This window comes from Penicillium vulpinum (assembly GCF_028829585.1).
Source record: "Penicillium vulpinum strain IBT 29486 chromosome Unknown utg000002l_segment0_segment0, whole genome shotgun sequence".
Lineage (NCBI taxonomy): Eukaryota > Fungi > Ascomycota > Eurotiomycetes > Eurotiales > Aspergillaceae > Penicillium > Penicillium vulpinum.
This window is the reverse complement of record NW_026643242.1, coordinates 2,631,029-2,644,747: the sequence shown is the minus strand read 5'-3', so window position 1 is coordinate 2,644,747 and position 13,719 is coordinate 2,631,029. Positions and strand designations below refer to the sequence as shown.

Sequence of the window (13,719 nt, the reverse complement as noted above, 5' to 3'; positions counted from 1 at the left end):
CAGAGCACAACCAGCTTACTCTACTCTACTTCGAGTTTCAGTCCCACAGTTCCACCACTAACCCTAACCAGGTAAGCGATACATCCCATTCATCTACTCATCCCTCCCAGTATCCACTATGCCTTCTATAGCTAGACGGCTCTTTCGCGGTGCTCGAGCTATCCAGAAGTACCGGACCGAGCGCGACATCCTTGTACGAAACATCCGCTCCTACATCGCCACTTTGCGCCAGTTGCCCGAGGGCAACTACCTTGTCGAGATCGCTCTCAACGTCCACTCCCTGAAGGTTCAGGCCGATAAGGTGAAGTGGGCTTCCCAGGCTCTTACTACCGACGCCGGAGATATGAACTACGTCGCTTCCCAGGGTTTCAACCACTTCTTCTTCGCCATCCCGGCCGTCTGCGACCAGATCGGCCGTGACACCCGCCAGATGTCCGAGACCCTTTTCGACCACATCCACACGCCTAACGAGGGCACCGAGCACCGGATCGCTCTTTATCTAGAGCGTTCACTCGCTAACCTGGGCTTTGTCTAGACTCTTATTTCGACTCCGTCGAGTCGCTTCGGCATCAGCATTAGCTGTAGTTGAATCTCAGTCCCAGCTCCCAGGTACGTTCCAGCACTTTCGTTCTCATTAACATCTCCATTTCCATATAGTTCTAGTCACCATGCCACATATCAACCAGGCCCGTGTCACGGCCTTCCGCAAGGCGCGCGATGACCTGGTAGTCCTCCTGGAGCAGCAGTCGACCTTCCTGCGCCACGACCTCAACAGCTGCGCCTACATGATCCCGAACCTCCGGCTGCAGATTATCCAGCACCTCGATATCGTCGCGTCTCTATCTATGAAGATGGCCTATGAGAGCCGCCACCACCCCTACGTCCTTGTCCCCCAGAGCAGCTTCTACGAGACCGATGTTCCTATGCACTGCGCCGCACTAAAGGGCCAGTGTGCTTATCTTGCGGATCGACTGCGCGACAATTTTTGCATTGATGTCCTTATTACTGTAGCGAGGGTGATTGACCAGATTGTGGCTAACTTATGTTTTTAGATAGATTCTAGAATTGGATTATCCTTTACTACTGGTTTATTACTACTGGTTTATATATCGTATATCGTTTTTTTTTGCTTCGACGTACCCTTTTCTGCGATTATGGTTACCCGACCCGGTCCTGTATCTGCTTTTAAACGTGAGCGCGCGGCGTTCGTCTTCGATTTAGAAATGCAGGCTAGAGTTCTGAGGGCGAATCCCCGGGCTGGTGAGAATGTTGCTGAGAGCCTATATGAGCTTGTTAGTAGTGTTTATCGGCTTAAGGATGCCTCTGTGGCTATGGCGGCTACTGCTCGAGGCAATGCTTATGTCCAGGCGAAACCGTACGGGTTTTATAGCCATAACGTGCCGCTTATGTGCAATGATATTATTGCTTCTTTGGTACACTGGGCGGATATTCTCGTCAATACTGATGGACGGAGGACGAATGGGATTGTTATTGATTCCATTGAGGGGATGTTAGTTTCTCTAGGGTTTTGAGAAGAGAAAAGAACATTATATTTTGCTTATTGACTTCATGTGCATCATTTTAGAGAAGTAGATTTAAAAGTAAACGTAAAATTCGTTACATTGTAGAAATCCAATATCACGCAAAAACGAGAAACCAAAACTCGAGCTGTCGAGTGGCGTAAAGACCAAAAAGAAAAGCTAGGGGTATGCAAGACAGAAAGAAGTAATCCAAAACACCTCAGAAGATATAGTATGCCTGTGTCAAAGGCAACTCTGAAGCCGGCTCTGCGTCACAAAGCATCCCATCCGCCTCAACAGTATAACTCTCCGGATCAACCTTCATCTTCGGCATAGTATCATTAAACTTCATATCCTTCTTTCCAACTGAGCGACAATTCTTCACAGCCTCAATGCGCTTCTTCAATCCATACGTCTGCACAATGCCCGCATCAATAGAAGCCTGCGAAACAAACATAATAGACGTAGCCGGGACGCGCGCAGCAAACATGGGACGCATAATCATCGGCTCGACAGTCGGGATCGATGCATTCGGGTCTCCCATCTCTGCGGTAACAATCATTCCGCTCTTCAGAATAGAGATAGGCTTTGTGCCGAACGTCGCCGGATTCCACATCACGAGATCGGCTATCTTGCCGACCTCCACGGACCCGATCATGTGCGCCATTCCTTGTGCGATAGCAGGGTTGATCGTGTACTTGCTGATGTATCGCTTCACGCGGAAATTGTCCGCGCCGGTGTCAGCATCACTGCCGAGGGGTCCACGCTGGGTCTTGTTCTTGTGGGCTGTGTGCCAGGTGCGGAGGACTACTTCACCGCAGCGGCCCATTGCCTGCGAGTCGGAGGACATCATGCTGATAGCGCCGAGGTCGTGGAGGACATCTTCGGCAGCAATGGTTTCAGCGCGGATGCGACTTTCGGCGAATGCGACGTCCTCGGGAATGTTCTTTGATAGATGGTGGCAGACCATGAGCATGTCGAGGTGTTCGTCGAGGGTGTTGAGGGTGAAGGGGCGGGTGGGGTTGGTGCTACTGGGGAGCACGTTGGGGTGTTCGACCACAGAGATGATGTCTGGGGCGTGGCCACCACCTGCACCTTCGGTGTGGTAGGTGTGGATTGTACGGCCTTTGAAGGCTTCAATAGTCTGCTCGACGAAGCCGGATTCGTTCAGTGTGTCGGTGTGGATCATGCACTGCACGTCGTATTCGTCGCAGATTTCGAGACAGTTGTCGATTGCTGCTGGGGTAGAGCCCCAGTCCTCGTGAAGCTTGAGGCCTGCTGCGCCCGCAAGAACCTGCTCTCTCAAACTCTTCTTTCCGCAGTCGTTGCCCTTGCCCGTGATTCCCAGGTTGATCGGTAGGCTGTCGCATGCCTGCATCATCTGGCGTAGCAGATTCGGCGAAGGTGTACATGTCGTCGCGTTTGATCCAGTAGTCGGGCCAGTGCCACCGCCGAGGAAAGTGGTGATTCCCGAGGCCAGAGCTTCCTCCACCTGCTGCGGGCAGATCAAGTGGATATGCGTGTCGATACCACCAGCGGTAATAATCTTGTTCTCTCCAGCAATGACATCGGTACACGAACCCACTACCAGATCAGGATGCACGCCGTCCATGACATCCGGATTTCCAGCCTTGCCAATACCAGCAATAAGCCCATCCTTGATACCAATATCAGCCTTGTAGATACCAGTCCAATCGATAATCAACGCATTCGTGATGACAGTGTCAACACACTCGCTCTGAGACCGATCAGACGCCTGTCCCATTCCCTCGCGCAGCGTCTTGCCTCCACCGAAAGAGCATTCATCTCCGTAACTCGTCAGGTCATTCTCAACCTTAATCCACAAATCTGTCAACCCAAGCCGTACCAGATCTCCCGTTGTAGGACCAAACATGCGCGAGTACGCCTCGCGCTCCATCGAGAATCCGGAAACAAGAGCGCTATCAGCCTGTGGCTCTGGCACATGCACAAACCCAGCTGTCTGCAACTTGGCCATGATCTCATCGGCACGACTCATATCCACTGGTCCATTCGCGAGCCAATTTCCACCACGAATCACACGGTGTCCACCGATCTCGACGAGCGTGACGGTCTTCGTATCGCCAGGCTCGAATCTGATCGATGTACCTGCGGGGATGTCCAGGCGGAAACCGTACGACTGCAAGCGGTCGAAGTGCAGCTGGGGGTTCGTCTCGATGAAATGGTAATGCGATCCGACCTGGTAATTGACACTGTAATTAGCATCACTCGCTTCCTATCTCTCTTTTTCGTTATTGAAAATAATGTACACACCTGAATCGGCCGATCTCCTTTACTCATAACCTTAAGCTTAATCCGCCTCTTCCCAGGGCTCAACTCCACACGCGCTTGTTTCATAGTAATAACCGCGCCGGGCATCTTCTCCGGAGTGAAATCCTCCGGGTCGGGATCTGGGAAAGCCCCGGGCGCGGGTACGGGTAGGAAACTGCCATACAGGGCGCGCTCGAGATCGCCCTCGTCGCTACTGATGGGGTGGTGCACGGTTACCAGGTAGGTACCGGAGGTGAAAGTACCCTCGACTTGAAGCTCGACAAGGGTTGCCAGGACGGAGGGGAGGACATGGCGACGGCCGAGCATCGTTTTACCGATGGACATTAGATCGGCGACGGAGTAGTGGCCATCGCGAATTAGCTGCGAGGGGGTTTTGGTGTTAGTTTGCGCATTGCGTCAATTGGGTATACAGCATGTCCCGATGCTGTTGTAGAGAATTGGGTGGGGTTATCATACCTCGTGCAGCACTGAGGCTATCAGGGCCTGTCGGTGGACGTGTTAGTGGTCGTGTCCTACAACCTTAGAAGGTAGACATACCACAGCCTCTGCATGGTTGAGCCGCACTCCACGTGCTAGACGACGCTGTGCCAAGAAGCCTAGGTGAGCGATGGTGAGCTTGTCAAGCTACAGGGATTGTTAGTTGGGTTCGGGAAATATGTCGGGAAAGGTGCGACTTACCTCCTTCGGAATAAGCTGCATGGTTCAGGTGGAACCATGAACCTGCCAGTTTCTTGGCGTACAGAATAATCTGGAGACGAGTTTTGAAGCAACTTTTGGAGCAATTTTTTGAAGAATCAGTAAGATGTAAGAGACACAATTCAAAAGGAGGTCTAAAGAAAGTTAAAAAGGCGAGGAATGTGGGGATTGGGGTTGTATCTCAAAACCTCCAAACCGTTCTCTTGATAAGGACTTCAATGATAAGTACCGTGAAGGCCGATTGGGTCGGGGAACGGAGGTCAACGGGGATTAGTCAATGATTTGCTAAATTGATATTACAGGCTTAGTTAGATTTGGTTGGACTTAGTTGGATCTAGTTGATTTAGTTGATTTAGTTCAATCTTCTAGTCTGCTCTTGGTGTTAATCTTCTTTAGTGTCTTTAGTTTCTTAAGTGGCTTCATAACTGTATAGCTCTAGTGGATTGAGAAAAAAAAAAAAGTTGGACCCGCATCTCTTGGAACTATACAAATACTATTTAACCCTAACTTTGCCATGGATCCTGATACTTACGGGGATCTATAGAGAAACCACATCCCATGATCAGTCCATTTCACTAATTCAAGCTAAGTAGGTACAGTTTTTCCCCAAACGCCGTAAGCAATGAAAAAGGCAAACCGGGAGGGGTTACACATCCAGTCCACCAGACCAACAACCATCTCATCTGACCCTAGAGTCAAGCAAATCAGAAAGCAGAAAGCAGAAAGCAGAAAGGCACAGTCTACTCATTTACACCTCGCTCTTGCGCTTCTTGCTTCTGCGCTTGCCATCACCGGGTGTCTTGACTGCGGGTGTAGACACGGGCTCCGCGGCCTTGCGGGTGCGCTTGACAGGCGACTTGGCAGGGGTCTCAGCCACAGTCTCCTTGGCCTTGGGGTCGCTACGGCGACGCTTGGTGCTGGGAGGAGGAGTCTTTTCCTTCGGGGGAGAGGGGGACGACTCGTCAGATGAATCGGTCGACTCGTCACCGGACTCTTCGTGCTCAGCCTCAGCCTCGGCCTCTGGCTCGGGCTCGGCGCTGGCAAAGTCCTGCTGCAATTGGCTGGCTGCGGGATCGTGCTCCTCGTCAACCTTGTTGCCAGCCTTGTAGGCAGCCATGTCACGCTTATACTGGTCATAGTTGGCGGCATACATCTTCTTCCAGATCTATACGAATACGTTAATACATGCAGACAATATCAAGGATGGGACTGTTTCGCTGTCAATACATACCTCCTTCTGGGTATCTTCCATGCTCTGCCAGCGGCGGGTGCCCTCGTCAGCGACATCCTTGGGGCGCGCATCATTGCCAAGGTCTTCGGCGATCTTGCTGCGGTTGTGCTGCATAAACAGGAAGTAGGGAGTCAAGGCACGCTTAGGCGCATTGGGGTCGACGGGAGCGCGCTTGCGCTTCTTGGGGCCACCAGCCTCAGACTTGGCACCGGGGCTTCCGGCACGGAAGGGAATGTCCGGGCCCATAAATCCAGAGGGACCAATGGGGAGATCAATGTGAGCATCACGTCCTTCCGCGATGTTGTTCACGTGCTGAAGGTAGGCCTTGCCCAGGTCGGCAATGTAAGACTGAACCTCCATCAGGCGCATGACGATCTATGAGGCATTGTTAGTGGTGTTATGTCAAGAACAATTACGCTTGATCATTGGGTATAGGTAAAGGTATAGGTATAGGTATAGGTATAGGGTTAGGGAACGAAGAGGGGCATCATCGCGTAAGTTGACAAGAAGTGTGTGATGTCAAGACGGTCCTCAGATATCGAAGAGAAGGAGGGAATTGTTCTTTTTTTTGCATATGAAGCTTGCCAACATGACGGTGAAGTATGAGATGGTATATATTAAGCTTCAACGGCTTAATATATAGCTTTATAGGTCTTCGAACGCGACGCGTAGAAGGCGCGCAGTGGGGATGCACACAAGAAAACAGAAAAAAAAGAACCGAAACAAAGAAAATGCAAAATCAAAAAACAAAATATGAAAAAGGGGGAAATACCAAGTCGCCAGCCCGTCTGAGCTCTTCTTTGTTGACCTGAACGGTCGTTTCATCTTGGTTGGAAGCCATTGTTTTGAAGCCGAGGAGAGTTGGGGTGAAGAAAAGAGAATTTTCCTGATTTTCGGGGGGAAGGGGGAAGAGAACCGGGGGGTGGAAGGGCCGAGGGGGGGGGAAGAGTACCCACTAAATAGCACAGGCGCCCGGAAGGTGCCCGGGCATTTTTAACTCTGCTTTAGGCTTAGGCTCTAAGGCCTTGTCATGCGACACCCCAGGACCTACACAATGGGAGTCCTTTGCATATGTCTATTATTCTACTCCGTATTCTCTTAGGTGTTAATATTATTTCTTTATATATAATTTAAATCCTTCTATAATTTATATTAAACATCATTATAGACCTCCAGAGCTCTAAGGCTCCCTGTATTGTTGAGTTAATAATAAATACGTAACCTGGATGACGGGCTTAGGGGGGCCCCGAGGGGTAACCCATGAGCCGGTAACCCATGAGCCTAGGCATAAGCTTGTATACTTGCTAAACAATCACATATATAATTGAATAATTTTATTCCTTTATATAAATCACCATCTTTATGTTCTTTTTCATGCCTATTTACCTTTCTGTTTTTCCTGCTCTTTTCTATTTGGGGGGGGGGGGGGGGGGGGGGAATATATCCAGGTGTGGGCTATGCTCCCACCCCCGCCGAGATCTCAACCTCAGGGTCGCCCAAGCCCTGTAGAAGAGGGGTTCAGCTGAGCACAAGGTGTCAAGCCTGTAGCACGAATGCCTGTTCTGACTTCCTAATTCAATTCAATTTAAAACTGCCTTTTTCACTCTTTTCTCTCCGGTGCAATGGTTTGAGGGTACTTCTGCTGTCTACTGCTAGTTCTTGTCGCTTGGGCTATCAGTAGGTACTTTATTTATACATACATGTAGGTTTGGGGGGTAGAGGGTACATGTCATAAACTCATTTAATACATTTTGGGTGAAGATTCTTTCATTTTACTACTATATTACTATGTAAATAGTGATTCGGGTCCATTTTCACTGGTTATATTGTATTCTACAAACGTGTTCCTAGTGGGTTTGCCCACCTGCATATATATCCAATGCCCTGCCCGTCATCATCATGCCCAAGCCTAAGATTCGCTTTATTCTTGTTTTTTTTTTTAACATCTAATCCATCATTTTTCATGCCACCAAGATAAGTACAACTAACAAATACACCTGATCATATATTGAGAGGCAAAATATATTTCTTCAATTAATGACGAAGCTAGTCAGATGCGGCAACACGCTGAAAACAAGATGCACCAATATACATGGCTGTCCCACCGCATATCAAACTAGCTACATATTCTAGTTACATATTTTGTAATAATCTAGAACTTGAAGACCTGCTCCTTGCTGTAACCCAGATCCTTCAAGATACCAGTAAGCTCACCCTGGTCCTTGGGGCTGACCTTAGCACCGGAGATAGCCTTGTACATGGGGGGAGGGCCGCAGACGAAGAGCTTGATGTTCTCCTCCTTGGGCTCTGGCAGGACGGTCTTCAGGAGCTCCTTGGTGATGAAGCCCTTGCCACCGACCCACTCAGCAGGGGGCTTGTCCAGGACGTAGAAGGCACGGAAGCGCTGGGGGTAGGTGTTCTCCAACTCCTGCAGCTCCTTCTTGAGGAGGATATCCCCCTCAGTGACGTTGCCGAAGACCAAAGTGACTTTGGTCTTGTCCTCGGGGTTCTTGAAGATCTCACGGGCGAGCTGGTACATCGGAGTGATACCAGTACCACCGGCAATCAAGCAGATGTGGTTGTGCTTGTTGGCTACCCAGGGGTACTTGACAATAGGTCCCTTGAAAGACAGGCGCTGGTTAACGTTCATGGAGTGGATGTGCTCAGACATGGGGCCGCCGGGGTAGGCCTTGACGACAAGCTCAAGGTAGCCGGGAATATCTGTCATGTGTTAGCAAATGAAAACTAAGCCGTAGTTCATCTTGATCCTACCCTCATCGCTGGTGGGAGTGTAGGGACGGAGAATGTTCTTCTCAGCACCCACGGGCTTGAAACGAGTCAACAGAGCAGCTATATGCCTGTTAGCAATCGATTGGCAACTATCCACGGAGCCAGACTACTCACATGCAACAGGAAGGCCAGAAACAGCCTCCTTATCATCGTACTCGAAGCGGAAACGCTTGGTGTTGGGGCTCAGGGTCTCAATGTGAGCCAGCTTGAGGTCCACCCAGTCCTCGCCGTTGAACACCTTGGGGCGGTCCTTGGGCTCAGCAACAGCGCTAGTGTTGTTGTATCGGTACAAACCAGCAGCAAGACCGGCGAGACCCACACCAACGTAGATGGGGGTCAAGTTGGACTTCTTGGGAGCGGCGTCCGCAGAGTATTTGCGGAAGCTCTGATTGAATGGCTTTTAGTATTGTTCGGAATTGAACCGAGGACTTATTTCAACTAACCTGCTTCAAAGGCTGTGCACAACGGAAAGATTGACGAGCAAACATGATTGCAATGAATTGGGGGAAATGGGGGAAGAGGGAAACGAGGGACCTAGGAAAGCCTTGGGGAAGAAATCGGATTACATATACGAAAGCGGACAGCCCTCTCCCGACCTACTTTCGAATGACGCAATACCAAGTTCCTGTAACTATTGCGACTTGCACAGACCAATACGTTCGGTACTGTATGAATGAAGTTAGTCAAGATGTTCTACAGCTCTTATTATTGACAGGCTAAAACAAAGACTTGTAACTAAAATGGCAGTTGAAAATAGCTTGTTAATGCCTGACTTACAAGGCACCAAGGCGGTCTCGGGTGCGGCTGGAGAAACTGACATTTACTCCGTCGGGATTGGAATTATAATGTACAGGCCTCGACCAGTATTTGGTATGATATTATTGATAGCCATGGATATGTGTTCGTAATGAAAATGTATGACCAGCAATAAGTGACTTGTAACGACTACCTCGGGTACATCCATGCCGATGATCACGTTGTGAATGGAGGGACTCGCAAGAAAGCCCAAGGATAACAGCCCGTTCTTCCAGGTTGATATCAATAGGTATCTTAGATATGATGCCTACTCTCCATGTATGCTCATTGTCTTACTAGAACTCGAATAATTCAAGAAACCCGATGATTTTTTCAAGATAACCTAGAGATGCCACCATACGGGACTAGAGACATCCAACCATCTCACCCGTGAACAGGGCGGTGGTTTCCACGCGACCATCTTTCATGCATGCCATGGCCATAAACAGTCATTCATCCACACGCTCCAAACCCAACACCCAGAACGTCACATTTAAGCAAAGGTAGAGGGGCGGGAGTAAGCGAAGACCTTCTTGCCAACCTTGCCGCCGGCGCGGTGGGGCAGAGGGAACTTGAGGTCCTTCTGGAGGAGCTGCTTGATGTAAGGGCGGCGGATGCTGTCGTTGTTCTCGATCTCGACAACCTTGAGGATCTGTAGGGGAAATATAATTAGAATGTGGTCATCATCGAAGGATTCAAGTAGCATGACATACGTGGATGGAACCGAAACGGGAGCGGTGACGGGCAGCCATGTCCTGGTAGAGAGCCTCAACAGCGTCGGTGCGGCTCATCTCACGGAACTCCTTGTACATGTTGTGGGTACCGGAGCGCGAGTCGTAGCGGATCCAGATACCGAAGTTCTTGACCTTCATGGGGCGCTTCTCCTCGATCTAGATACCAAAAAATGAGCACTATTCCATATCCTCGGATATTCAATCCAAACATACCACGTTCAAGGAAACGATCTCGCCGTTAGCCTTCTTGAGCTTACGGAGCTGGGACATGAAGTACCAGAAACGCGACTTAGCCACAACAGTGTTGGGGGCAAAGATGCGCATGCGGTACAGCTTGGGCGTGGGGTTCGCCTCGTTGGGCAGGTGACGCCCGATGACCTGGTACTCAGTAAGACGCCCTGGGAATCCGTCAGCCATAGTTCGTAGTGGATATTCCAATTGCCCAGATGTTCAGATCGACAAAGAAAACGGTGCGCGATGCAGTTGGCGAGAAATCGAGAAGACCAGGGGGGATTTGTGCATATTGAGAAAAAAATTCGAGATTCGACCATCCGTAGCCCTTGACAGACAGCGTTGTGCGTTCCTTTATAAACAATTCCGAGCGATATCGATTTGCCATTGCGTCCTCCTCTTCTGTAATTGTCTCATGTCGATATCGTGGGGGTCTTTGCGTCTTGAATTTCCTCCAACCATATGCGCGCACCGTTGTCTCGAAAAAAAAGTTCTGGGATATCGGGAATGGAATGAAAATCACTCACCCATCTGGAAGAGTTCAACGTTAGTATAAATCTCCGATAAATTCCAGTAGGAGGTACTCACTGTGATTGTCGCTGTGGTGGATGAGTCGTTAGTGTGCCGTCGGTGGAAAATGAGAATTGTGAGGTTCCAATTGTGCTTAGGGTTGCCGCCCTTGCCCTAAGCGAGTGGAGGCCTTCCGTTCTGCGCTAGTCTCATTTAGGAATACAACTGCGCCACTGTCATCCAGCCACCTTTCACCAGCCACATTGCCTTGCCTTCCCCACATGTCTTCAAAAGTATGGCGTTCCTCACTTGTTTGTCTTTGTCAAGTCGGATCTCAACCCTTACCCCACCTTGAATGCTTCTTTTGAACTCATAACTTCCCAATCAATTCAATCAACAGGCTATTCCGCCAAAGGGCAGTTCACCATGGGTTCTCTCGCGACCGCGTTCAAGAACGCATACCTCAACGGGTCCGGCCCGGAATTAGCTGCAGTGTTCACACCGATCGCGCCGTCGGACGATCGCAATCGGCTGCGCTCCTTCTACCAGTTTTCCAACGCCGAATATATATCCAAGGACCTCAGCTACGCTCTCTTTCACGGGAAAAGTCTGAAATTACCAAAGGCTGAACAGACTGCCTGGGTTGACATCTTTGTTGTTTACTGGGAAGCTATAGGCGAAATACTTCAGTGTGAAGATCGCCTTCCGGGTGGTAGCGTCGTTACGGTCTTCAATGCCTGGAAAAAGGTCTCCAATGCCCTCATCCGGGGATACTCGGGCTCTGCCGGCATCCCGGCTTGGACATTGCCATGCTTGTACACAGTCGGGAAATACTTGCGTGCTTTTGCGATTAATGCCGATCTCGAAGCAGCTTCCCAAGGCTCTGCCGAGTTTGGGTTCCAGGATGACATCGCAGCTGATTTTGAGAAGAACGCAAATTTGGAGGAGGCTGCTCGGGTAATCAACCGGATGTTCACTTTGTGCCTGAGTGATAGGTAAGGATATGAGGAGACTTGAGTTGTTCCAATGCTGACCAGACCCAGAGCACCCCTTGAAGAGTCTCGCAAGTGGGGTATCTATAACATGACCAATCTCCTATTCAAGACATATTTCAAGGTACCAAATGCCGACCTCACTATCGCTAGCAAAATGCTAATCTCTCCCCTTTAGATCAACTCCGTCGGCCTTACAAAAAACTTGCTCCGTGCCATCAAAGCCTCATCGGCCGATCTCCCCCCCTCCCGAAGCTTTCCCCAAATCTCACATAGTCACGTTCGAATACTACGTCGGAGTCATCCACTTCTTGGATGAGAATTACACTGAGGTATTACCAAGAGTTGTGTTCGTGGACCATTACCAGGACTGATTCTTTGCAATATAGGCCGAAGAACACCTGACATGGGCCTGGAAGATGTGCCATCGAGATGCAATCAAGAATCGAGAGTCAGTAGCCCTCCACCTACAAAGAGGTTTCTACTAACCACTAGTAGATTGATTCTCACTTACCTTATTCCCTGTCACCTCGTTACCACACACACGCTCCCCACCAAGGAGCTTCTCGCGCCATTCCCGCGGCTTGAGAGCCTGTTCCGGCCGCTGTCGAACTGCATCCGAAAGGGTGACTTGGTTGGATTCGACCAGGCTATGTCTGCCGGCGAGGAAGAGTTTGTAAAGAGACGTATCTACCTGCCGTTGGAACGTGGACGTGACATTGCCTTACGCAATCTATTCCGAAAGGTTTTCCTCGCTGGTGGTTTCGACGAACCCAAGGAAGGTCAAAATGCAGTTCGGCGTACCCGTGTCCATGTGAATGAATTCGCGGCAGCTCTCCGTGTGGGTACTCCCACAAGTGGTCGATCGCGCATCGACATCGATGAGGTGGAGTGTTTACTCTCCAACCTCATCTATAAGGTATGCTAATAAGTATGGTCAATCCTTAAGTCCTTACTGACATATCGCTCCCTTAGGGACTCATGAAAGGATACATTGCACGGGATCGGGGCATCGTCGTCCTGAGCAAGGGAGGCGCTTTCCCGGGCACAGGTGTCTAAAGACGCTTCTGGGTGACAATGCACTGCAAATTTGTTTGAGCCCCATTTCGTCTAATGTCTCGTCCAATGCTCATCGACAACTCCCTCGTTGATTACCAGCACACTCAAAGCCGTCAGGTATGCATCCGTCTATGACTTACATTCATACAGCTATATTATTCAGCACACTATAATACTCAGGCTGATCAGGTAACACCGCTGCCGAAGGATTTTGGCCCGACGCGATACACATTGCACACCAGCAGCATGACACTTGGTCATCGCCCGGACAAGCGCCAGCTTCATCGGTGTTACCGAGTCCACGCTTGCCCAATATGTGACATATGTCAAAATTGGGTTAGCTGGACTAAATTAAATCCTATCTTTACGAATTTACGAATCAATTGCTTCGAGAAATTGACTATCTTCGAACATGCTCTCCATTCTGTAGATAAAATACAGTAATACAAGGGCATAAACCACTGCTAGCAGCGATATACATACGGCCCAATCAGTCGAAACGCCAACTACACATCTCGGATTCAGAGGATAGAAGATTCCGGAGTCAGAACGCAATAGACATAGTAGTAGACTGTCCCCTGTAATGTTAGTTCTGATTCATCTATGGTTGTTCCTCCACCCTATCTACTGCTAACCTTCCAAAGTTCTTCTATACATACCTTAGCAAATAAACACCCACTTAACACCAACAGAATAATGTATGCTCACCCCTACTTATCTCGTGCTTGTTTTCTCTCTCACTTATCCCTCATATCCAAGGTTCTTTTTACCAATTACCTCAGGCTGTAAGCCTAGACCTATGAATAAATCTACGGTAAGCTAACTTCTACTTACGCCTCCCCCGGCAATGT

The 13,719-nt window shown here is 49.6% G+C and overlaps 9 protein-coding genes across 9 annotated transcripts; 4 read left to right on the top strand and 5 right to left on the bottom strand.

Moving 5' to 3' along the window:
- Positions 1–118: 118 nt before the first annotated feature.
- Positions 119–535, top strand: N7479_004062 (uncharacterized protein; the record flags this gene model as incomplete). The annotated part of the gene is made up of 1 exon (XM_057251759.1): positions 119–535. The coding sequence occupies one exon, from the start codon at positions 119–121 to the stop codon at positions 533–535; it is 417 nt and encodes a 138-aa protein (XP_057111084.1).
- A 133-nt stretch (positions 536–668) lies between these two features.
- Positions 669–1,052, top strand: N7479_004061 (uncharacterized protein; the record flags this gene model as incomplete). The annotated part of the gene is made up of 1 exon (XM_057251758.1): positions 669–1,052. One exon carries the CDS (start codon positions 669–671, stop codon positions 1,050–1,052), a length of 384 nt encoding a protein of 127 aa, XP_057111083.1.
- Positions 1,053–1,154: 102 nt separating this feature from the next.
- On the top strand, positions 1,155–1,532 carry N7479_004060 (uncharacterized protein; the record flags this gene model as incomplete). The annotated part of the gene is made up of 1 exon (XM_057251757.1): positions 1,155–1,532. The coding sequence occupies one exon, from the start codon at positions 1,155–1,157 to the stop codon at positions 1,530–1,532; it is 378 nt and encodes a 125-aa protein (XP_057111082.1).
- Positions 1,533–1,740: 208 nt separating this feature from the next.
- N7479_004059 (urease Ure) lies at positions 1,741–4,529 on the bottom strand (the record flags this gene model as incomplete). Its single annotated transcript, XM_057251756.1, has 5 exons — positions 1,741–3,738; positions 3,813–4,190; positions 4,287–4,313; positions 4,368–4,454; positions 4,509–4,529. 5 exons carry the CDS (start codon positions 4,527–4,529, stop codon positions 1,741–1,743), a joined length of 2,511 nt encoding a protein of 836 aa, XP_057111081.1.
- A 745-nt stretch (positions 4,530–5,274) lies between these two features.
- Positions 5,275–6,598, bottom strand: N7479_004058 (uncharacterized protein; the record flags this gene model as incomplete). The annotated part of the gene is made up of 3 exons (XM_057251755.1): positions 5,275–5,691; positions 5,758–6,132; positions 6,530–6,598. 3 exons carry the CDS (start codon positions 6,596–6,598, stop codon positions 5,275–5,277), a joined length of 861 nt encoding a protein of 286 aa, XP_057111080.1.
- Positions 6,599–7,909: 1,311 nt separating this feature from the next.
- On the bottom strand, positions 7,910–9,035 carry N7479_004057 (cytochrome b5 reductase family protein; the record flags this gene model as incomplete). The annotated part of the gene is made up of 4 exons (XM_057251754.1): positions 7,910–8,478; positions 8,530–8,607; positions 8,662–8,932; positions 8,991–9,035. 4 exons carry the CDS (start codon positions 9,033–9,035, stop codon positions 7,910–7,912), a joined length of 963 nt encoding a protein of 320 aa, XP_057111079.1.
- An 800-nt stretch (positions 9,036–9,835) lies between these two features.
- On the bottom strand, positions 9,836–11,081 carry N7479_004056 (60S ribosomal eL20 domain-containing protein; the record flags this gene model as incomplete). The annotated part of the gene is made up of 5 exons (XM_057251753.1): positions 9,836–9,994; positions 10,056–10,232; positions 10,290–10,474; positions 10,892–10,991; positions 11,052–11,081. 5 exons carry the CDS (start codon positions 11,079–11,081, stop codon positions 9,836–9,838), a joined length of 651 nt encoding a protein of 216 aa, XP_057111078.1.
- A 162-nt stretch (positions 11,082–11,243) lies between these two features.
- On the top strand, positions 11,244–12,868 carry csn12 (the record flags this gene model as incomplete). The annotated part of the gene is made up of 6 exons (XM_057251752.1): positions 11,244–11,812; positions 11,861–11,933; positions 12,034–12,141; positions 12,199–12,260; positions 12,308–12,728; positions 12,785–12,868. 6 exons carry the CDS (start codon positions 11,244–11,246, stop codon positions 12,866–12,868), a joined length of 1,317 nt encoding a protein of 438 aa, XP_057111077.1.
- Positions 12,869–12,919: 51 nt separating this feature from the next.
- On the bottom strand, positions 12,920–13,291 carry N7479_004054 (uncharacterized protein; the record flags this gene model as incomplete). Its single annotated transcript, XM_057251751.1, has 3 exons — positions 12,920–12,997; positions 13,037–13,214; positions 13,245–13,291. 3 exons carry the CDS (start codon positions 13,289–13,291, stop codon positions 12,920–12,922), a joined length of 303 nt encoding a protein of 100 aa, XP_057111076.1.
- Positions 13,292–13,719: the final 428 nt, after the last annotated feature.